The sequence below is a fragment of the Dermacentor andersoni genome, chromosome 2 (assembly GCF_023375885.2).
Source record: "Dermacentor andersoni chromosome 2, qqDerAnde1_hic_scaffold, whole genome shotgun sequence".
Classification (NCBI taxonomy): domain Eukaryota; kingdom Metazoa; phylum Arthropoda; class Arachnida; order Ixodida; family Ixodidae; genus Dermacentor; species Dermacentor andersoni.
The window spans coordinates 183,288,130-183,313,465 of NC_092815.1; the positions used below are offsets into that span (position 1 = coordinate 183,288,130).

General features: G+C 43.6%; 1 protein-coding gene across 3 annotated transcripts in view; it reads right to left on the reverse strand.

The window, feature by feature from the left end:
• Positions 1-1,620: 1,620 nt before the first annotated feature.
• LOC126540348 (uncharacterized) overlaps positions 1,621-25,336 on the reverse strand; it is a 120,754-nt gene continuing 97,038 nt past the window's right edge. For all 3 annotated transcript variants that reach the window (XM_055075987.1, XM_055075988.1, XM_055075986.1), the window contains exons 17-24: positions 23,563-23,636; positions 21,489-23,067; positions 14,654-15,019; positions 13,312-14,424; positions 9,734-9,813; positions 9,376-9,457; positions 6,089-6,253; positions 1,621-3,189 (exon numbers count right to left, since the gene is read on the reverse strand). In XM_055075987.1, the coding sequence (XP_054931962.1) occupies positions 2,795-3,189; positions 6,089-6,253; positions 9,376-9,457; positions 9,734-9,813; positions 13,312-14,424; positions 14,654-15,019; positions 21,489-23,067; positions 23,563-23,636 (3,854 nt within the window). In that variant the 3' untranslated portion in view covers positions 1,621-2,794. The remainder of the gene's footprint in view (positions 3,190-6,088; positions 6,254-9,375; positions 9,458-9,733; positions 9,814-13,311; positions 14,425-14,653; positions 15,020-21,488; positions 23,068-23,562; positions 23,637-25,336) is intronic.

A 25,336-nucleotide genomic window follows, 5' to 3' on the forward strand; every position in this document is an offset into this window, starting at 1 on the left:
CACATTAGTAGTAGGGCTGGGGGATTTGAGTAGTAAACCTATCACGTAGTTGAATACGGCTTTATTTGGGATTAATAAAGTTCCTAAGGTTCAGTTCAAGACAAACTTAACAAATGAGGTAAGCGTGTCTTTCTAAAATTCGGTCTGCATGCACTTGTCTGTGGGTATGTTTCTGTGTTTAAAGAACCTGTGTGCTATGGCACTCGCACTACCACTTATAATTTGTGGTAGCACGATTAAGGGATGAAAACCGCGAGCATAAAGTACTAGCAAAACACACGCACAAATAGGTACGTCTGGTTCTGTTTGTAGGAAACAACTGCGCGATTGTGGGTTCCCGAATATGCCATCATGGAGTTCCAACTCTACCACTCCTAAGCCAATAAACCATTTAGTTGAGCACTGCTGCAACCACTCCACCTATACGCCACCTCACAAACTCTGTCCAGTGCAGTGAAAGCTATGGGTTCCGTTGGACAAGAAAAAAGAATCAGAACAAGGACTCCTCCACTGTTTGTGTACAACCGCCCTCCACGCGATGTCAACAGAATGGAAGCTTGACCAATGGGTTAGTGGCACACAATGTGCGAGCCTCCCTCCCGTCTCTGGAACACACAGCAGGTTCATGTTGCCGATAAGCCAACATGAGCCCTAGCCTTTGCTGCACTATATCACGTGGGTATAGACACAACTGTGCACAGCATCACAGGTCGTGTCAGCGGCAGCGCCACCAGGAGGTTGCAGTGGAGAGGTGGTTGCATGAAGCCATGCGGCTACCGATCATTTCAAGTACCTCAGCAAAGGCTGCTCCTTGCTGTAAAATAATGAAATAGAAAATATAATCACAAAGTTTTCGGGAGGGCAGATGACAATCCAGGATGAACCTTGGTGCTTGTCTAGTCTATACTTCTCTGTGTACAATTGTCCCCCTTCTAATAGATATGTTTCACCTACTAGTCAAACAAGAAGTACTCCAATAAACTCTACCACTGCACTGCAGACATTCCGATGGCGGTAAGCTAATTTGGATGCTCCAAGGCAAAAGCAGGAAGGAGACATTTGTACTAAGGCCAAGTTTAAAACTTTTGTTCCTTGCAATGAGTGAAAATTGACACCAGGGGAGTGAAACACGGTCCATTTCAAGTTAATTATGGAAGAAACGTAAGGAGGTATCACTAACCTCTTTCTTGAGCACACATCCTTTTTGCCATTTCACTTAGCACCGTAACACCTACCACCTGATTCTTGGCCAATCTCGAAGAGCTGGTCGCACCATAACAATGACAAACAACTAACCAATGTCTGTCTAAACACTGCACTACAGTTACACAGGCATCACACCAGTGAAATAGAAATATGATCACTGCAACAATGTTCGTCACAGGTTAACAGTGCCAATCACTGTATTGCAATCTTCAGCAAAGTTTAATCTACCTAGCAAGATACAGCTAATTTGAAGCTACGCAAAAACACACCACTTATGGCTAAAGGAATGTGGCTGGTTAGTAGTTTTCATGGTGCGATCCTCAAATGTCGATCGGAGCCTTTAGAAAAATTGTTTGCTATCAAATATTCCAGTCTCACAGAGTATGTTTAGGAAAATGAGGCAGCAGACCCAAGCAACATTGCCACGTGTTTATTATTTTTTTCTCAAGCATGAGATATCAGTAGACTCGATTCTCCAGTGCCAGAAAAAAAAAAATAGTATAGGCCCTGTGTCCCTCCATCGCATCATCCATACCTGCGATGAGTATTTCTAAAAAGACACCTTGGCTAAGATGGGTGCCCAACTCGGCTGCATATCAAGTTCACAGAGTTTCATGTTAAAAAGAAAAACGAAAAAAAAGAAAATGTGCCCAGGTGGAATCACAATTTCATGTACAAATGAAGGGCTTAAAAATATCCTTTTTCTTACAATATATATATATATATATATATGTACACTATACACTAATGAGGGTGATGGGGAAGGACACAAACTTAACAATTACATTATATAGTACATTGTATGTACACACATCTGTCAGTATTTACACATGGGACCACAATCTGTACATGCTATGGCTTAGTAATTAGTAGTATATTACAAGATTCCTCAGATAAGTTTTCATGTTGTGCAGATATCATTATTCCATTCTTTTCGCACACCAACAAAGCAGGAAGCAGAACAGCACAATGATCCAGCACAAAGCAAATTAACTTGCACTCCGGAGCTAAAACTGCAAATCACGTTTTGCTTCAATTCTGCATGTTATTAAAATAGTGCAAGAATTAAAAACTGCCATGAAACACAAGCCAAAGTTGCATTTTTTTTCTCTCTTTCCACCTTTCGTGATCAACAAAACATTTCTCCACCATTTATGCCCATGTGACCAACGGACTGTTGCGACTACTGCAGCCAGCCTTGCAAAGTGCACTACATGGGATCTTGAAAATGCATTTAAAAATATTTCGCTTCCAAAAAATCTCACAAATAAAAATGTGAAAAGAACAAGTATGTGAAGCTCTGAGCACCAGGTGTATATATATATATATATATAGTACACATATAGTATATGCTACAGCAATTCGATCCGTCGAAGCGCTGCTTTGCAACTGTTTACTTTTGGCAATAAGCAGAGGTGTCAACAACATAATAAAATAATAATAATTAAAAAAAACGGTCAACAAATGACAGCTAAGAAAAAAGAAAAGATGTACAACATACTACAGGGCAAATTAGCCATGTACGTACTATATAAGCTGGGAATAAAAACAAACTGTAGATTTGTATTATACAACACGTGACACCAGATCAAAGCTTCAGGATGAAGGCCATCTGTTTGGCTTCGAGGGGCAAGAAAAGATAAAAGTGGAGACGGGGAGGTGCGTTCACGACGACACTGATGACGATGTCCAAAAAAACATATGTACAGATGATTGTTGTGGCAACTCCTTCCACATGGGTCCCATATGTACAAGCACATGCATGTAAGTAGAAGGCAGGGAAGTGCTCTCGGTCTGGTGTGTTCCGTAGACGAGCAACTCGTGGCCTTGTCCGCACCCTGCCAAGTATACGGGGCTGCTGCTCTGTCACCGTTGAACACACTTCAGTGCACGGGAAAGTGGCCACAAGAATTGTCTGTGCTAAGCACTGCCAAGTCACTTTCAGCTCAGCTTCGATCTCTTTGGCGAAGACAGCAAGTGGCTCTGCAAAAAATAGAAAGCCTTCCTCAACAACTTGTGCAACCCACTGTGTCTGCAAAGCTATGTCTGGGCTTTAGCACGATGCACATGTCGGGATGGCTGGCACATAGCAGCTCAAATCAACGGCACTGAAACAGGACGACGATGAGAAGGACAAGACAAGGTGCTAACAACCATGTCATTTATTGTCTCAGAAAGTGCTCTTAAATTGTCCTTCATAACATACATTAATGACTTACTCCTTCACATATTCCGCCAGATTCTCATGTTTGCTCATGATCACATAATTTATCGAACTATCAATAATGCGTGCCACCAAGAAGCCCTTCAGGATGACCTTACTCATGTGCAGGAATGTTGTAAACGTGGATAATGACACTAAACCCGCGCAAGTGATAATCCCGTTTCTTTCACCTGTAGTCATAATGGCCTTCCCTTCTCTCACGAAGTAGCGAATGTCCACATAGAAGAAAGCGATTTATTCAAATAGTTTGGCATCACATTATCTTATGACCTAACTTGGCATACACATGTTTCTACCATAATGAAATGCTCGGAGATTTCATCACACTCTTCACTACATAAGGCTGTTGACTTACAAAGCACTAATCAGACCAAGGCTAGAGTATGCATCCGCCATATGAAACCCGCATTACCTATACCTCAGAAACTCCCTCGAATCTATTTAGAACCGCGCGCTTAGGTTCCTTCATTCCTCTTATTCTTATCAAGTTGGTGTAACGGCTTTCAAAGCTGAATAGTCCTAATCAACTCTTCCTCTTCACTGCTGCCTTTCTACCCTAGCTCTGTTTCACAAGTTTTTTGCAGCAACATTGTCCACAGAGGGTACATAGTGCCACCTACTCACATTTCTCATTGCACTAGCAATGTTCTTCGAGTTGACAGACCACGTGCCCACACTGTTACATTGTCTGCTTTCTTCTTTCCCCCTACAACTGCGAAATGGTACAGCCTTTCCTACGACATTGCGATAATCACCTGTTCTACGAATATTTTTAGAGCCATAACAGATCACTTCTCATGCTAAGACACAAGGCAAATGTTCCTACAGTACACTTCCTTTAAGACAAACTCGAAGGGACCATGAAAATTTGTTCGTCTTATCAGAAGAATAATTGGCAACATGACCAGGTGCATCCAAATGTCTTACTTCAAAATGGTAAATGAAGTAGACTTAAAACAGGGGAAAAATGAAATAAAAAGCATTTATTTAGCTGCACTTAATAGAAAACTGTTTTCAAGTGGTACTCTTGCTTGGTTTCATCCAGTCGGTGATGAATGCTTGGTGCTTCTGTGCAAATCGGCGAGCAGCCACAAATGATATCCCCTCACCTAATAACCTTAAAAATCCTGTGCCTTCGTGCTGCTGGAAAAAGTTCACTAGGGAGTTAAAGCAGGCATCTGCCACCTCAAAGGTCATCGCTGCAGGCTCCGAGCTAAAGAAAGTATGAAAGAGCGTGCTGAGCGCGCTGCAAAGCAACACAACCTAGAGTAGAGTCTAGGTGATGTTGAGCGATGTGGGGAAGGAGAAACGAGGCGAAGCGTCGAAGACGAGGTACGCAGGCGAAGGCACGCTGGGTTGACCTCTTCTGGCAGTTGCTACAGGTTTTGTTTGTGATACGGAGGTACAGCAAAACCTTTTTAAACCGTACCCGCTTAAACAGTAGTTTCGTTTTAAAAGTAATAAAGTCAAATCCCCGACTCAGCGGCCATTGAACATAATGTGTTTTGTGTCCGCATAAACCGTACCAGATTATTGCGTACGTATTGGTTAACACGTAGCGTTACCACTTTTCGTCACGCAAATACATCGGTGCGTCGTTTCCGTCGGGCGGCCTGGCAGAAGAACAAGCCTCAGAGATCAGAACAACGGACTCCAAGCGTCCTGGGCATTAGTGCGTGAAGCCACATCAACATTATTTCGGCGCTGTGCCAAAGCTCGGATGCCAAAGCTCGGATTAAAAAGGCGCCAGGTGCTTAGCATAGAAGAAAAACTAGACATTCGTCAGAACGACACGAAAAGCGACAGCACGGGCGATTCAGGTCTGACAGTGGCAGAAGCTGCGCGTTACGTCAGCCTCGTGAATGCAATCGTCATGACGAGAACAGCACCCCACGACTTCTGCAGCGCTACCGCCCACGTGCATGGAGAACATGCAATGCCAATGAGGATTCGCCACGCTTCAAGCATCCACGGGTTTCCTTACATTTAAAATGTAAAGTCTCACCTGCATATCTGTGCATTGGGTCAAGTGAAACTCATTTAAATTACAGCCACGGGATTTGCTCTTCCGATTGTGTAGGGTTGCAAGAAAAGTCCCCACTAGTAGCCAATTACTCTCTTTTTCCTTCTGCTCTTCCTAGCCAACTGTTGAGCATGCGTATTACAAGGTACTTATCTCTAAAGTGGCACTGTCAACAACTATGCTAAACAATGTGCTAGCCAACATTATCTGAAGCTGCTTTTTGATTTGACAGCCTCCTTGGGCAAGCTCCATGCCACAGTTGCACAAGGAACCAAAACTGCACCATAAACAGCATATAGAAGAGGACCACACAGCAAGAGAGAAATGCAACAAAAGAGGAAAAGACAGCAAATGGAGGACCGATGGCATCAGCTATATAAGTGGCTATGGCCAATTGGTTAACCTCAATGTTGATAATAGAAGTTCACTGTAAATTTTGGTTGAATTTTTTTTTAGGCAGCTTTTATATGCTTTTCTGGTGCAGGCATGGCACAACATTTCATTAAAATGCGGTTTTGAAGCAGGATGGCGCAGCTCTTCCACCACTGCAGGAGCTGGCTGGATTAGCCCAAGTGCTTACAACAGTACACACAGAAAAAGGGAGAGCGTCGATGCCCAGGCAGCTGGTCGCTTACCTTCTGCCACTTCTCGACCAACCGGTTGTACTCCTGCAGGTAGAAGGCAAACACTTCTTCGCAGTCCAGTGATGCTTCGTGATCGGGAGGGTTGTACGTCTGGCAGTTCCGCTTCACTAGCATCATGTCCTCGTGAAACTCCGTTATGTCCCGGTACTGGCCACTCTGCAAGTTCAAAATGCAACCACCGCAAGGCTATACAAAGAAGGCATAGAGTGAATTTAAAAATAAAAACAGTAATCCAAAAGACCTCAAGAGGTAAATATTATGTGAAAGGCATTGGTGCAATGAAAACTTCCTAAATTGAAAAAATAACATAAAGGAAAGATTGTCCCAGAGGTAGAGAGAAAGATAGCAATGTATCTTTGATAACATTATGCACACCCAGAACTTCTGTCAGGAGGAGGGGGGGATTTTGGCAAGAAATTATGATGATATTCAAGAGGGCACTGAACACGGACGTTCACACGCTTTCCCGCATGCAAAACACAAAAAGCAACTTTCCAAAGAAGAGGAGGTTGAACGACCTCTTAGGAAGGGTGTGTGTGTTACAAGCCCTCCCCTTTCTCCCCCCCATCCCCCTCTTTCCACAATCAGTGCACAGCTGTTAAATAGTATGCAGATTTTTCAGGTATAGCAGCTGCTTCTCACTGCAAGTCCCCAACAAAAGTACAAGGAAAGTATTAAAGAAAAACTAAAAGACTTCCTTGATTACGACGAAATGCAATATCACACAAAGGAATTGCTGCTGGACTTCGATTGACAAGATTTTTCTTTTGTAAGCACAATTCATGACTTTACGGTGCCATGGCTGTCTCCATTGCATTAAGTGCATTATCCCAAGTGATGGCATGCGTGTTAGACAAAGGGCACAATTAAGTAAACAAAGCTTTCTAAATACAGGCCCTGATGTTCTAGGCTAGCTTCAAGACATAATCAGGCACACTTCCTAAGCTTTAAGCATGAAGTGCACATAAGTGGTGTTAACCTTGTTTAAAGCACAGTCTTGTATAGTGATGCTTTGTGGGTGAGTTGGCAATTTGTACAGATAGCAACAGAACACAAAGCATGCTGCGGCTTGCAAAACGCACACAATGGCAAAAGTCACCATGTGTCAAGCAGCCACAGTGCAATGGGTTTAGGCCTTGAGGCTGAAGAAAGAAAAAAACCAAGGCACAAAAGGCTAAACTACATGAAGATGCCATGTCGAGACATTTCACGCCCCACTCCTGCACTCCAACTTTCTGGTAAATCAGCAGTGTTCTGTGTGGAAGTAGGGCTTATAGCGATTAGCATTGTTAGCCGACTTCAGTCACTTTGTGTCTATCTATCTAGCCTCTTAATGCCACTCTTCAATTAAAAAATCCTTTGAAGATTCCTGTCAACATCACGCTAGGGTGTCTACAATAGGGAAGTGTCAAGAGTGAAGTGCGTTTCCATAACGAGGAGGTGTCTCCTCGTTGCATGCAAGCCACTAGGGGAGAACACGGTGCAGTTGTTTGTTTCCCTGTACTAGTTCTTAATTAAGCCAGAAATAATTACTAGTCATTAAACTTAATAATAACCCCCATTACCACTGAATGTGAAGTCACTGTCATGTGCAGCTCTTTTAGCACTCTGAGAACATTTGGAGAACGGCCGTACGATACTCTGGGTGGGGATGCTTACGTATGTAATTTTCTAAAAAGGCTGTAATTAACTGACAGCCAGGACACTTTTCGCACACAACACGCATCAGGTGCTCGCCATTCACTAAAATTTCTAACTTTGTGATGCATTCAGTTCTCAGGACATTAAGCAAGCTTCCTGCGTGATTCGTAATAAATGCTTGTACAGCTTCGGAACGCTTGTGTAAGAGATTTGTTGCAAAGGCAGTAATTAACCTTCACACTTTTAAGCTTCCGGTACATGTCACCCGTAATATGGCCCTTATTCTCTGCAAATATAGAATTGCTACCACCTTTTGTTCTTTCAGGGCAGCGGGCTGAGAATTGACCCACATACTTCACCCCTTGCATGCCAGCCATTCCCTTTATATATAAGCTTTGTGAATGACCTTGTTTTTTTAGTATACCGTGAAAATTGGCATATAACGTTTCCGAGCTTTTCCAGTCATGCCGACAGTTTCGCTGTACAAACAGAACAGTGCGCACGAAGGTTTAAACACCTGCTTTTGCTGTGCCGACAACATTGGCACCTCACGGCACATGCGTTTTGAAGCCAGCCGCGGTTGCTGCTTTCAACACCTCCCCATTCTATCCATCATAACCATGCCGCCGTAATTGTGATGTCGTCAACGAACCATAATCATGCCGCCGCCGTCATGCCATTGTCATCATCACGCCTTCACTGCCATAACGTCACCGTGACACCATTGTGGTCATTCCATGGTGTGCTGATGGTCGCTGACTCAGCAGCGCGGCTGCTTGGGCGCACTACCAGGTGGCCAACAGTTTGTAGTTTTGAAATTATGCATAAGATGAGTTACTTGCAAAGTTGTGCACTTCCAGATTTTGGGCTAAGTAATCAAAAACGTTTAATCACTAAATCTATTATGAACCAAAAAAAAGAAAGTTTGTTATATCCATCCACATGAATTTTTTCCTTTGTTAAAACAACATTTTCAGTGCATGTGTTTCTTATGAGAATTTGAAGGGAAATTACGATTATTTGTTTTATCCATTAAATTGTTATAACCCATTTTGTTACATTGAGGTTCGGTTATAAAAGAAAACACGAGGTTTGCCGCCCACCACTCTCATGCACTACCTGAAAGGCTAATAAAAGAAAAAGCTTTTTCACATTGCACTCGTGGTACAACCCATGTGGCTCTGCAAGTTGGTGCTTGAGATGGCACTGTTTACTTAATTTTTTGCACAAACTTGTCAGTTTCATTTCTTTTCATGTGGAGCGCACAGTGTAGGCAGCATTAGCCTGGCTGCTGTAGGGTTGTTTAGTCACCCAAGTTGGTGCAACGCATTTAGGTGAGTGCTTTGAGAGACAGTCCCACAATGCCTAGGTTGAAAAAAGGCATTTCTTTTTACATTTCTTGATTTACAGAAAATAGCATTGCCGTACACAATGGATGACCACGCCTTGAAATCCCTTCCCACTAACACTGCCGAAGCGGGAAGCACAAGGCAATCGTAAATCAGCAATGAGGCAAAAGAAGTCAAGTAATCCTGGCAGCTGTTCACTGTGATGTGTAGGTATTGAGAGTTGCACAGATCTCTATTCATTTTCAGCTCGCTGTAGCTGCTCTATTATCAGAGACAATAGGAAAGCACCTGAAGGTGTACGTTGCAATCTTCTAGCTTCGAGGTGCTGCACATGCTGAAGAACACTGCGAATGGGCAGCTGGGCTGTCCACTGTGGTGATAGCAGCGCCAATGAAGACCAATGATTAAAAGTCTAGCTGACTGCAGAGGTTACATTCATGTTGTGAGAAGCTTGCAGTATGGTACAAGGTTTCAGTGGGTAGTTGTAAGGCCTGCTCCATGCAATGGCTGCGCCCCGTGAAGATTATGAGAATAAAAGAGCAGGTCTTGCACAAGTGCAGGTGGCAGTGGGTTGGTGCTCTATAGCATGCATTCTCTAAGATGACCTTGTGGCTGCTGTACTGCAAGACCTGTAATAAACACTTGCCTCCAGTTTTTTCTTTATGGTTGAGAAGTCCATGGGCTGATCAATGATGTCGTAGTAACCGGGAGCATCTTCAGGATCAACTATGCAAATAGACAAGAAAACGAAGTCAGTAATAGTAGGTGCCATGAAACCTCTGCACACAGTGTTGCTACATGGTGAAATACAGATAACCCTAACACTCACATTTTCTAGAGAAGAAAGTATTGAAATAAAATGAACTGAACGCAAAATCTGTGGGAACTATGAAGATGGATATTCTCCCGCACTGCTACGCGCGCCACGAAAGCGAGGAGCAGATGCCATTTTCTCCTCTTCCCGTGCGGGGAGCCAGATTACTTTTCTCACGCTGGCGGTACCCTCTTGCAAACCGATTGCAAACTTAACGGTCACATGGCTGCGGAGCCGCACGCCCACTGGACCAAGCCAAGAACAAGGCGGGCTGGTGAAAACTGGTGCAGCCGGTGAATACCAGTAAGGGGAGAAGACTGCAAGCCAAGACGAAGGAAGGCACCTAGGTAAACAGATTGTTCCCATTTTTTCTCGCACTCTGCCATTGTGCGCCCCACGTTGGGTGCCAGTTGTAGTCCAGGGTTCTCTCAAGCCACCTGTGCGCATACGGCTTAGAAGTGAAATGATCTTGAAACAAGCTTGGCTCTTCAGAACTTCCTTGAATGTCCAACGTTCATAGCAAAAGTGTGTTGTTTTCATTGATAATGCTACTTGCACCAAGCATTACAGACAACAGTTGAACAACCGTGCTAGCAAAGAGCAGCATAGGCTTTGCGAGAAATTCAGGAGAAATAACTACCAAGAAAGCAGAGAGAATTTGATTCCGTGACTGCTGGCCTCTTCAGTTACGTCTACTTTAAGCAGATTAACAGGAGTTAAAGGGCAGTTCTACAGAATGCCACTTGGTAACACATTCTTACCAGTTTTAATGTGAAACAGTATGACTAACGTAAGGAAATCCAAAATACGGTCAATAAGAACTGGAGCAAAATGAATCTGTTGAGGTACTTTCAAGTACTGAAACCAAGAACTTGAAATAATTAAACGGTGCTTTCTCACGAATGCTTAATAATTAGACTCTGAAACAGCAAAACCAGCCTTTTCGTGCAAACAACATAACTGTTTCGAGCTAAATTGTCTGCAACTCCTCCTTGCTATGATACAATACAGGGGAAAGGCAATAGCCAACAGCTGAGTTCATCAGCTTACCAGGCTGTGAGCACTGGTTATCATTCAACTGCCAAGCAGCAATGACATTGGTCATGTAACTAGAAAGAAAGCTAAGATGACTGAACAAAACTCGCAAGTTTCACATGTGCACTAACATACTGTTCCGGAGTACGAACAAGTATTGGCACTCCTGCTCTTTTGACAATGTTCGCGCAATTTGCAACGCAATCCACAACGGCACTGCCTTGGCTTAGCTTGCATCGGTTCTTTAAATGTGTCGTGTGTGTGGAATAAAAAAATAAAAGAAAATACATTAATTTTACGGGCATGCCACTTAGCATAGTTTGGCCCTGGCTGGCACAAACAACATCGATGATACTTTGATCCACAGGAGGTGCCTTTTAGGATGTTGCAGAGTTTCTATGACAACAAACTAATGCCAACGACGTCCTGCAACAGCTGTTGCAATAATATTTGGGCCTTGGCAGGGCACAGCAGTGCTAGAGCACCAATTTCGTTTCCTTTAATGAGTGATCTGAGCAATTTTTTTTTTCCTTTAGAGTGATGATGTACAGCTAACTTCACAACTAAGATGAAAATGTCTACGAGAAGTTAAGATTACTTGACACTGCCACGCTAACTTGGAAATGTATATATACTTGTGGCAAAATTAAAATGAGCAATTAATACATTTTAAATCAACTACTACCATGGTTCATGGAAACATAGTCAACAGAGCACATAACTTTCAGTGCATACAACAGGACTTGGCAATGAAGAACAGGTACAGCAGTCAGCAATATGAATGCAATAATTGCCCCATGCGGCGGCGGGCATTTTTTTCGCCACCGGCAGGCACCGAGGATACCCAGCTCGTACACTGTGGTGTACGATGAAAGCGAGGGCCTTTGTGACACATTGTGACTGCATTTGGCGCCCAAGCGCTGACCAGTGGTGCAAACAGCGCTAGTCATCATGCAGGCCAATTATTGCATATGAATCACTCCGTACTTGTGAACAACTGTGGGCCTCAATCAGCATAGGCCTGATGACTGTTAGCCAATTTGACCAACTGCTACTTAAGCTTGTGGATAAGCAGACCATGTCTCATCAATTCCAAGGAAAGGAATGAAAAACAAACAATGAAGAATTACGGTATGTACGAAGGTGGCTCCCACATGAACTAAATGCACGAAAGTCGTGGTAAAGAGAGAGAGAAAAGAATACAGAGAAAGGCAGGGAGGTCAACCAGAGGTAGTTCCGGTTGGCTACCCTGCATGGGGGGAAGGGTTAAGGGGGATAGAAAGAGAGAGAGAGAGAGTGGAAGGGGGAGGTAGAGAAAAAAAGAGACGAGCACGAACAAAGTGCGTACACTATAGATTGCTAGGGGGCAGCATTCTTAAAGTTTATTGTGAAGCCCCGCTGACCGCAGTAACCTTATTGATGTGCAGAGTACTGGACCAGTTGGACAATCGTCCACTATCAGAACTCAAAACTTTAGGTCAGTGCTCGGAAAGAACATCCGCGTTGAAGGCCTTAGTCATGGTAAAAGTAGAGTAAACAGGTATGAGGCCTGGCAGTTAATGTAAAACAATAATTCACTGAGAGAATGATGCACATAAACAGAATATCAAAGTGTACTTGAAAAATATTGCAGCAGACTCAAGATATTTAAACTTGCGTAATTATTAAATATTTTACCTAACAGACAAATTTGAAAATTCTGGCTTTCCCGCTGTGACCCAAGCTCCTTGATGCAGACAAGTCAAACAAGGATTTCGTATAATTCAAACGTTTTGGCTTCCCAAAATAGATGGGTGTGCTGAAATATGGCTGATAATAGGACATTCATATGGTACGAGCAAGCTCTGTGAAATGACCTAGTCTTATGTATTCTGGTTAGTACATCTCTTCTGGCTCTACATCTGTTCAAAGCCAACGGCATCTGTACATCTGCACACATAAAAATTTGCAAAATCATGTTTCAGAAAGCACCAACTTTACTCAAAAGTGTCCATTAACAAGAGGCAGTTACAACGCCTGCAGGCTCTCCTGTTCTTTCCCCATTTTGCTCTTCTACAGCTACTACCTCAGTTACATCAGGCTTCTTATAACTTAAAATAAAATCTGCAAGTACAGAACTTTCGATCAGCACATATTCAGAGTATACAAAACAACAAAAATTTGTGCCTTGCTTGTGCCAGCTACGTGCTGCTGGTGCACTGTGTGTACAGATCCTTTTACCTACACTACATCATGAGCTTGTGAGATGCAGCAAAACATGCAAATTCTGTCCTTCGTACCATGACAACTCACGGCAGCACTCAAACCTACATATGCACTTTGATTAGACATATTGCACATTGAAGACATTTTGTTAGAAATAAAGAGGTGCTCACCTGGCTCTAAAAACCAGTGTGCTGGTGGAGGCACGCCCTTCGACCTGTTGGCACCTCTGAATTTACACACTCGGTCCAGGAGTCCCGATGCCACTCGCGCCCAACCAGACACATGCCCCGAGGCACACAAAGATTCATCAATAAGTGCATTAACACGACGTTTCCTCTTGAGCAGGAGCTGTGGCCCTGTTGTGCCACTGGACGTGCTAGGCTGGGACAGTGACACAGGGGTCACCGAGGCTGACGAGGTCACCACCTGTTCCACAATATCCCTCACTGTCTCAACAGTCACCACATTGCCAACCACTGCATCAATGTCTGAAATGGCTGAACTCGCTGCTGAGTCTTCGTCTTGGTGCAAAACAAGTCTTGACGTTGATGTGTGTTCATCCGGCACTCCATTCACCAGCTCACAGTGGCTGTGCACAGACGCCGACGAGCTGACGGTCAGCAAGTTGCCTGGGACATCTTCGAAAGCAGCATTGCTGCTGCTATCATCATCGCAGTTGTCTGAGGAAACAGTCACATTGGCTGTTGCTTCCTCTTCTGCGAAGACCACGATCTCGGATGAGGTTCCCGCGGCATGAGCTCCGACCAGAATGACATCACAAGCAGATGAGCACGTCGAAGCTGCTCCGTTTTCGTATGTCTCGGAGTCATCAATGTTCAGCGGTGTCGCGGGGTCTGAGCTGGTGCCGCTGCTGCTACTACCACTGCTTCCACTGCCGTTATTGCTGGTGTGCCCATTGTCCACTTGTACTGGCTTACTTCCACTAGAAGTGCTGCCTGGGACACTATTCAAGGCAGCGGTGTTATCGCGCAATGGCAGGCCAGCAGAGGAATCAGCCACAATGGGTTGCCCGTTGCTACTTGACAATGAGGAAGATGATGAAGTGTCGAGGTGTGCCACGTCATCAGTTCTGTGATAAGCAAGATTGAGTGATGCCACATCTATTGCAGGAGGTGAGTGCGATGTGCTGGGGCCGGACGATGAGCACGACGGAAGGGAGACTAAGTGATATGTGGACGGAGATGGGCCAGCAACCCGCTGTGCTCCGAACACGGTGCTGGACACCGAGTCGACCATGACTGATGTGATGCCCTCACTGGCTTCTGCAAAGTCAAAACAACACAGAAAAGATTGCTCAGTGCACCCAACTCAATGAGCAAAGTAAGCACCAGCAAGTTGGCAATGGTGAGACCGTCACCATTCTGAGAGGTGCTCTTTACAAACACACAACATTCTACCAATGTCCTGTTGCAGAAATTTGACTCGCTCAAAGCAGAGGCAGTAATTTATATTTTTGGTGGGAAAACAAGCATAGCTGACCATCAAACCTACCAGAATCGCAGATCAGTAATTCATAGACTTCTTCCCCAATGTTTCCAGATTCAACAGGTTCCTCTGCTGCAGATGCCGTTGAAAAGCCGCCCCCAGTTTCAGACTGGCTCGGCTGGTCTGATGCACCATTCAGGTTTCCCTGGTTGCCAGCTGGAGGAGCACTGTCACAGGCTGTCGACACAGTGCGCGACGACTCGACGCCCGAGTGTGAGTCTGATGATGCTTCATCAGGTGCCGGTGGCACAGTTCCCACAGTAGCCTCTGTTCCCATCACTTCACCTCTGTTACCACAGCTGCTGCTTGTGCCCACGTCACTGAAGGCTTGGGCATCAGGAATGTCCTCGTGGGAGTCCACTTCCACAGACCCTGTGAATGGCATGAGAAAAGAGAAAACCTGACTCTATAAGCTGGACCACAATGCACATGAGAGCCTTGCAAGGGTGCTTCCCTAACCTCTTGAAAACAGTACATTCTGTACAGCCGCAAAACCCTGATATCAGCACAACTAAGCTAACACTATTTCAATCTCTGTAATTCATTGTCTTTAAAAAAGTTAATCCTCTCCATATTTAGATCATCTTAATAATGCAATGCTTTCGTCATTTCACTTATTTCCAGTGACCATTTCTTACCGGATTAGTGGTGTTATTAATTTATCCTTCAGCACTACTGGACTTGAATTGTGCCAGTGACTCAAATAGTGTTATTTGTTATTAAATATATGTGACTGCCGATGATTACTCTATAATGTAACAAGTTACATGTATAAAAAGTGCACGAATTTGACCCGTGAGTTCAGGATCAATGACCAATATCTGTGCTAGCCACTATAATTGTGATTCGAGTGTTGCTCGTGTCTCTGGGTCCAAGTTTGCCAATTAAAGGGTTATATTCTTAACTCACAGCTCTGGCAGCGTTTTGTTCTTCACCATCACTACAATGTGACAATCAATACATTGCCTCTGCAGTATAGGACATTTTAATTTCTTTTTCTTGCTCTACAGATAGGAACCTCTTTTCCATTGACCAATCTGCAGTAAGTTCACATCTTTTGCCGATTGCTACACGCCAACTTGCGCCGCGGTAAAATGCTGTAACTTGCTCCCCTATTAAGGCTTAAATTTGGCCAGAAGTAAAAAGTGCACTGCACCATTTCTGCTTAGTGTGGCAATTTCTGGATGAATTCTTAGGACAATAAATCCAATTCGAAACAATCTTGGTCCTGAAACAAACAACTGAAGCAAATTAACAATAACAGAAGCTGCCGTCTTGAGCAATTTGTGCCACATCATAGATAAATCCCCATACTACATACAAGCCAGATTTCCAAGGTGGCTCAACAAATGCAGTGCTCTAGTGCTTGCACTATCAAACTTCATGCAAGCAGACCACAGCGGTAATGTCTTAGTGACCCTGATGATTTCGTAACCACAGAACCATAAACTCAGAAAGAATCAAGACTCTTGCTGTGTAGGCCAGCTCGGGTGCTATTTCTTCCAAATGCTCGCTTGAGAATTCTGGTACCTAATTAGGCAGAATTCTTCTGAAAACCCAGTGGAATTCACCACAAATGTTTTCCCAGCTACCACACAGAAAACCACATAGGTCAAGTGTTACACCTTTTGGTTGACTGCAGTACTTGCGATTTTTCATTGTGTTTGGGAGGGCAACATTAATACCTTGTTGATTCTTGAAAAGGTTATCTATTTATTTTAAATACCTTACATTACTTTATACACACATAAAATCTTACAAAAAATACCTTGCAAGAAAATACCTCACTCATACCCTTTATGGGCATCAAGTAAGGGGGCTTCGTACAAGCTATATACAACCAAAAGTAATAAAAACGTATAGCATAACATGCACATATAGTTAGGTGAAAACTGACACAATGGGAACAAACTAGATGTAACACAAGCAAAAAATACAACGTAACAACTGTATATACAATCAGTGCCAGGCAACCAAAAATATAAGGAACGCTGGCTCTCCCCATAATTGAGAGTAGATGTAAGCATGAAATGACTGCCGGCAAAGCAGATTGGCTGGAGATGTTACTAGCCACAATCTTAAAATGGGAATAATGCATATTTGCAATGGCACAGCCTACTACATCACACCACACCACACCATATTTTGCACTGGTCCATATGGATGCAATAGTTCCCGTCACAGACAGAACCTCATTGCAAGTATCGTCTTGGTCAATCGGCCATTCGTGGCATGCCAGATGCTGCCGGCTTAGACGCGGCTGGCACTGCTGGCGCGCCCGACATGCCACGGAACTCGGGGACCACTGGTGTTGAAAAGAGCACTCAGCGCCAAAAGATGACAATCAAGTATATAGTGTCCTGCAGCTGCCTTTTGAATGTCGCTACTGGAAATGCCAAATAAAACTTCAGTTTACTAGAAGTTACAACATGAGTAATATTGTGAACAAACATTAGGAAGAACTCGGAAGCAATGTCTTTTGTAACCGGTTTGGGAAGTAACTAGTGTACATAATGCGGTCTTGACTGGTTGCCTGGACGATCTCATTTTGTTCTTGCTACTTGCCCAGATGGCCTCGTTTGAGTGCCTGGATGTTCTCATCTGAGTGCCCGAATAATGGCTCTGGCTTTTGGCTCAAGGTCATTTGAAGGTCACCGACAATGGGATCTAAAAGCATTTCATACTTAAAGAAAAAGGTGTGTCAACCAAATTCACTGCGACAGAAGACAAGGTCAGCATAATGGTACATGTATATGTGCTGAAATTGGGACATTAAATGATGCAATTTTGCATACTTGTATCATATTTCTGAAATTTTTGTTATTTTTTGTTTTATTTGCATTATTTTCTTCGTTCCAATGTCAGACCTCAAATTTTTTTATGAACCCTCTATTTCTATTTATTCATGTTGAGTTTTTTCATCTGTGTTGTTTTCTTTTCTTAAGCGCACATGTTAACATTGTCTTCTTTTGCATCAACTTCGGTTGTCCTAACCATTCTTTTTTTTTTACCAAGATGCCAGGTGGGCCAATCCTGGAGATTGTGCAGCCTATGGTGCAATGTGGTTAATTTTCAACTGTACTGGTGCTAATTACTCCTGTACTGTTAATTTTACCTACTCTGCAACTAATCCTCGCTTCTCATCTCAAGAAGACCTACATTTTGGCACTTTTGGCTCTACAATGTTTTTTGTTCTGGTTTTAGTTTCGATCCACTGCAAAAAAAAGTTCTATTCCAGTTCTGCTCCAGAAGGCAAAAAAATTTTCCGTAACGGTTCATGACATTTTTTGTTTGCATGCAAACATTTCGAAGCAAATTAACGATAAAAACATATTTATTTTTCTCAAAGTGTATTATGAATTCTGAGATCATGCTCGGTGCCTTGAGTCAAGGCAACTAGCATGATCTCAGAAGCAGCCTTTCATTGAGTGTACTCGCCGAAATGCAAGAACGCTGTCCCGATTGACAAAGATAAACAATAAAACTTCGGTAACAAAGTGTTGCGCCCATTGAAAATGAAACAATAAGCTGTTCAGCACCCAGGCCCTGGGATTTGCTACGATGCCGACCTGCTAGTACACCGAGCAACAGGCTTAGGTTAGTAGAGCTCTGGACTGGCTATCGCTCACATTATCCCTGCCTGAGATACGTGCTACTGCTGGCGTTGCCTGACGCCGATTGTTTTGGATTGCGGACTTTCCCTTTGACCGAAAAACAATAAAAGATATTTCAGTTTCAATACAAAACAAAATAAAAAACAGCATGTTGGTTATATTTTCGTATCGATCAAAAATATTGTTTGTTTTCGTTTTTGTTTTCGTTCCGTTCCGACACACCATTCAAGAATAGTTTATCAATTTAAACTAGGGCTGGGCAATTGATGAAAAAGAAAAGTGGCTGCACTTGGAGAATGCTTCACATTCAAAGAATTGGTGTATGGACTGCAACAGCAAACCGTGAAGTTGGACAAGGCCAACTCTAGGCTCATTGTCTTCCATGCACAAAAGGGGTACGGATTAAAGGGTACCGATCAATCTAGTAGTTAAATATTTAATTCGATGGCCAGCCCTGATCTAATTGACTCAGTGTTTTACTTTAGTGGCTCTTTAAAGCTGCAGAAGAGAGTAAGCAATCTAGGTACTATTATGTGAGAATGTAGGCTTCTTGTTGCATGCAGTAGAATAAAATTTGGCTCGTCGCATGTTCATGGTAGCATTGCCTACAGATCAGGAACACTTTTTTACTAGTATGTTCAAGAAGCATTGCAGTGTCCATTTTAACGCTCATTGCTACGCTTGTACGATTACCTTGTTGCTATGACAAACTTATACAAAGCTCAAAGCGGGGTGGAGAAATGGTTTCTTCCGTTAACAGTGGCACTGAAGCTGTGCTTTGTGGCCCTTTATAAGCGTTCCTTTCTTCTAAACAGGCTTTAAACAAAGTATATGTATATGGTATAAGTTTGATCTATTATAGTTCACTGCAGTTTAGTTCTGTTTATTAAAAGGAGAATGCACACGTTTGCTGTAATCAAGATTGCTTCTTGGATTTCATAGCACCATTATTATCATCAACAACTTATTACATGTCCACAACAGGACAAAGGCCTGACTCAGAGTATCTAATTACTGCAGAAAACGGTGCCACAGAACACGAGGAACAAACAAAGAAACTGAGACGATCCCATTTATTATGCGCTTTCAGTTGTTAGTGCGCCTAGCGATCATCTCGGCCTACTTGATTGTTCCTCATGTTCTCTGGTGCCATTTGCTGCCATAATGAACCAACCACTCGAACAATACGTTTTGATGCAATTACCCGTCTTGCTTCAGTTGACACGATCCTATGCCTTCAAATTTCCTCATTTCATCCCAGCACATAGCTTAGGAGTCACTTGCTGGTGCACCTACTGTAATGCCCGCTAACGCCGCTACGCGCAGACGTTAAAGGTCGGCGCTCTCGGTCGGCCTTAGGAAAGATGACGAAAATAAAGTGTGGCGGCGCATGCTCGCGGTGTAAGCACAGCACATGCTAGTCCGTTCTAAGAGCCTGCTACACTGGTCCTCTTGTCTGGCACTCCGCTGCAACCCCTTGATTCGCGAAAAGATCACTTTTGCTACAATGCTGCTTACAGTGTCGAATAACACAGAACCCGGATTTGTGCTAATGGCAATAGCCTTATGTTAAATAAATATACTCACACTAGAATTTCTCACTGCTCCAGTTAATGCTTTGTGACTGTTCTCAATGTTGAGAAAAGGCTTAGACGACCCCCCCGAGAACGATTTCACCACGTTCAGGGTGCATGTACAGCAGCCCTGCTTGTGCCATATTGACAGTGGTTCCTGCTGTTTTCCTGCTGTACTTCTTGGGTTGCGGGCAACATTGAAGGGCGTGCCTAGGAGAATGCCACTGTGGATTTTCCAAAGAATTCTAGGGGAAGACAAGATGAGGGGGGGGAAGGGGGGGTCTCCTCAACCCCACTTTTATTGTAGAATCTATTTCTTCTCACCCCCTTGCCTTTTGATCTCGTGGCAAGCAGATTTGCCATGGTACAAACACAACATGCTTCCTACCACAGTTGCCCTTTGGCCAGCGAAGGGTTACTACTACTGGCAGCATGAAATCAGTCTAACTCAAATTATAAGCTGCAATTAGAGGGGGGAGCAGTGCTGCATTTTGTTTTGGACATATAGCACACTGCTGTAACTTTATCGCGTAGTGGGATTCACAGTGGTTTCCGAGTAGTATGTCATTATTAAATAAACTACATAGAGCCATCAGCAAGTCTTAGCTTCAGTAAGTCTTTGTGAGCTTTGCAAGAACCTGCTTAAAAAACCTCAGAGACCAATACAATTTTTAATCTGCTCTGAACCACCACTGAGTGCACCTTTAGGTTAAAAATTCACAATAACAGCAAATCCAAAACAGAAAGCTTCCTTCAGTAGTTTATCTCACTTCAGTGAACTTTGAAGTAACCAGCTGCAGTGCATAATTAAGGGCAAAAGGAAGGACTGAATGTATCTGTTAGCTGCCTTCTTTGGTGGTTATAGGTGTACAAAGGAATGAACCATTCATAAATAAACATCGTAATTTTGATCACAACAATAACTGATTTATATTGTGTGGTGTAAGTTCAGCTCCCAGGTACGAAAATTGCGCTCTTCCGCAGTTTCAGTTAAATTCTCTGCAATTCATCCCCATGCAAAAAGTAGTAATGTCAGCTTTTTAGATGTCTGAAAGCAGTTACGCTTGGATCGTTGGCTTCAAATATATCAATAGGATTAACTGCCTTGACTCTGTGACAAGCATGCTGTCTTGGCACAGTGCCGTTGCCCATAGACGCTGATGTCTCCTGCACCAATGCACGCGAAAGTGACCAAAAATATTACCAGCAGTATTTCAAAAAAGCTCCACGTGGTCTACGTGCAACCAGATGGCTTATATTTTGTGATTTCGCTTATCTCGAAACTCCTTTTATATTGAAATTTGTTGCAGGTTTTTACAGCTTTGAGTTAACAGGGGTAAGTACTCATTACAAACTGATTAGGAATACAAAATATACTCAATGCCTGTTAAGGTTGCGGTTAACAACATGCAACTGGTTTCATCTGCACAGAAGGGTTCACTCTTTCTTTAAAATTGGTGCATGATAGCTGGGAAACCCTGTATTTAAGATTCAAAAACAATGTGAGGTGTTTCTTAGAGCTGTAATTCCATTACATCTGTGCAAATTTGGTACTACTGAAATGGCAAGCAAGCACACACTCGAATAAATATTAAATACGAAACACTGCATGCTCAAGAACTTATGATGCCGAATTTGAGAATGAGAACTTGCCTCCTAGATATTCCGCCTCCTCCGTGCTGGACACAGACAGAGGCCGTGTGTTGAGGTGAAACAGGCTACCAGAAGCTGTCGAAGCACTTGCAGCATCTATAGTTGAGCATGTGATTTCCGCCAGGCCTTCAGAATGCACTAACACAGCCTCAGCAGTGCTCACTTCTTCTTCGTCACTATTGACAACAAGCTCACTCACTAGCGGTCCGGCCTCATTACCATCAACACCGTCGTCATCATCATTATCAAAGTTAGGACACGACACTGCCGACGTCACTTCACTGCTTGCTGCGGATGACAAGCCATTACCATTCTGCGCTGACGTCACCTCTTCACGCTGAGCACGCAGCAACGAAATGCCAGGTTGCTGTGTTGTGACAGCCGAGCTCACTTCCGCTGGACCATCCTGCTCGGACGACTCAACGGCACTGCTTCTTCGCTCTTCACTACCAGCAACACTGCTCTCGCCGCTCGCACTGTTCGCCAACTCTTGGGCATCCGGAGTTGGCGAGGAGACCACAGCAATCTCAAGCTCGGCTGACGTGACATTGGAACTGCTGCCACCATTGTCCTCGCCGAAGCAGGAAGGCAGTTGAAAGTGGCCTGTGGAACTGCCCTCGCTCGTCTGATCGGGAGAGTTCTGCTCAGGAGCGGATGGTGTTGAACTGGCAGCTGGCAGACGCTGCTCATTGAAGACGGCAGAAGTTGAAGGCATTGGTGCAACTGGGCACGGCGACGCAGACACCGACGTCGAACTGCTCACATCGCAAGCGCGCTTAGCTTTGTGAATGTCCCTCCGACCATGGTCATTCGATGATGAGCTGATTATGGCTGACTGCTCTTCATCAGGGTTGCGGGGGTACACTAGTGCTGCCGAGGAGGAACTCGATATGGAGTCCTGGAGGTCCGTGGGTTCCACAGAATCCTCCTCGTTAATTGCACCACCAACCACGCTGGAGCTTTCTTGGGAACTGTCGTTTGTGTTGTCATCCGAGTTCCCCTCCAAGCTCTGCATCAGGTTCTCCACAGAGTTCTCTGCTGAATCTTCAGCTATGTTCTCCGGAGAGCTCTGGCTCGGGCCACCATTTCCATTTGAAGTGGTACTCAAATTCTTGCTTGCTTGTCTGCTACTTAGACTGTCACTCATATCTGCATTTGAATTTTCATTAAGACTTTCAACTGCAATAGCACTTGGCAACAACCTTGAAGGTCCATTAGATGTTGACGGTGCTTCACTCATGCTGACAGGTGGCACTGGTTGAACATGAACAATGGGTTGCTGAGGCCCGTTAGGCTGTTGCTCTCCAGTCGAACTTGGTCCAGGAGGCGGCGACTTCGTACTGGGCTTCCATGTTGAACCTATGGCGGACATTTTACTAGGGCCAGGGACGGCTAGATCAGAATTATTAGTCCGCCGCAACAGACTACTTGCTTTCTTTAGAGGCTCTGAAGAGACAAGCTGGGCAGGCTGTGTGGCAACTATTGCTGGCGAATTGGTGGCAGGTCTTTGAGCTTGGGCAGTGTCAGTCGCTTGCACTATGCTGGTAGATGATATGGAAATGGCAGTGGTACCAGAAACCTGTAACAATACGAGACAACAAATGTTGTGAACTTATTTACAACTAATATACTAGCATACAGCAGGCAGGCAATACAACAACACATATATTTTATATACAGGGTGTCCCAGCTAACTTGGATCAAGATTTTAAAATCAACCACGAGCTCTAGACAGATCGTACCGACTTCATAGTAGCTGTAGTCGTATGTACTTACGGCCATCGTTTCTTTCATCACAAAGTATTACTTAATTACTTTTAATTAGTGAACTTTCTAATTTTTGCTTGAATCGTAAACATATCAATTAACAAGTTCAGGGCACCTTAAATAACCTCCTGCTGTACTTTTATCTATGCGCTGAATCTGTTACTACATTGTAATACTTCACATAATGCTGTTATGCTGTTTTTGGTAGAATGTCTAAGTGATAGCTCATAGTAGTGTACAAGAATTGCAGCATGATAGAAGTGACGAAACAGATCACGCAAATGTAAATACAAGAACTGTACTCTACCATCAGACCCAGCCGTTCAGCAACTCCACAAGCCACAACACCATTGCTGGCACCGGGAACATCCTTCCCATCATCTGTAAGAGCATGGTGAAAATGAACTGCTTACACCAGAACCAATAGCAAATGCCACAAACCTTAACCATTTACTTCTCGATGCTGACCACAGCAGACGAAGATGTGCAAAAGCACTGCAAGGTTGCTGGTTAGTACAATCTATATATAGTTTTAGCATACACTGAAGCGAAACCAAGAAAAAAACATTGCTTCCACCAAGCTTAAAAGGGTCCTAAAACACTTTTCTAATCGTAGAATGGCCTCACTATTAAAGGTAGTTGCCTCATGTATCATATAGAAGTTATACGTAGCTACTGCACCAATGAGATGCTTTCTCTCTTCTTTCGTCTCCATTAGTATGCTGGAAGCTACACAGGGACATGGCAAGGGGGCAAGGCTCTGCCCAAAAGCTGAGTTTCTCACCGGTGAAAGCGCTCGTTGTGGCATTCCGCGGAGGCCGTGGCACCTACTCTACACAGCATGCCGCTGCTATCCCGAAGGCCACGCAGCTATGTGCAACTGTCATGTGTAGACTGGCAGTGGAAAGATGAAAAGCTTTTTCTGTCTTTTTGAGTGTAGATCTACATTTTTCATTTATTTATCTCAAAATTAGCGATAATAGTACAGTAAACTCTCAGTTGTACACACGTCGGTTTATAGAATATTTCAGAATAACTAACTTTTTAAAATCCCCGGCAGTTTTCTTATAGATCCTATGCAAAAATGTTTCACTTAAACGAATTTTGGAACATTCAATATTTCAGTTTAACGAACTCGCTCAGAGGACCAAGGCCAAGGAACAGCGCGACGAGATGCTATACTCCGCGATGTGGACAGAGACCTGTCATCAGCTGGAGGTCGATAGCAATAGTACTTTGTTTGAAGACTATGCACAGTGTGACAGGCACTGATTACCTGTGCTGGACAGACGGATCTGGAGATTGTTTCCAGTGTTCGTCCTGAAGAAGAAGAGTGCGACGAAGAAGAGGCAACTGCCGAGCCAGTTTCAAGCGCTATAACTCTAGCTGAGGCTGTATGGTACATTGGAAAGTTGAGAGACTTTGTGTCTCAACAGCAAGCTGTGCCAGAAGAAGTGTACAAAAACATTGGCTCTTTGGACGGTTTTGTTACTTCCTCTGCTTTAAAAGTACAAGTGCAGAAGAAGATTACAGATTTTTTTTCTATGTGAGAAAGGCAGCATTATAACTGTTATGAACCTTGTACTTGTTCATATGTACAAATTCCATTTCACACATTTTTAACACCATGGATGCCATGTCTTTTGCTCCATGAATTGCACTTCAAACTTCTCACTCTGTATGCCATGTCTTATGTTGGTCTAGTGAAAATTCAGTTTAGTGAACTTTCAGTTAAGTGAACTATTTCTTTCGGTCCCTTGAAGTTCACTCAAGTGAGAGTTAACTGTATTACTGAGAAAGTTATCACAATCACGAAATCAGCCAATACTTGCTGGTAAGCTTCGCTGCTTGTGGTGACGACATTGCAAAGGTGAGAGCAAGTGATTTTTCCGTTTTTGACACGAGATTGTAAATTCCCTGCTGCATGCAGTGCGATAACATCTGGCTTACATGTACACAGGAGACTTTTCTAAAGACCAGCAATGTTTTCTCACTATGTTTAAAAAGTGTTTCAGACCCCTTCAAGAGTAACAAAGTGGAATTACTTTGTCAACTCTCTCGTCAGAAATTTTTATGGAACT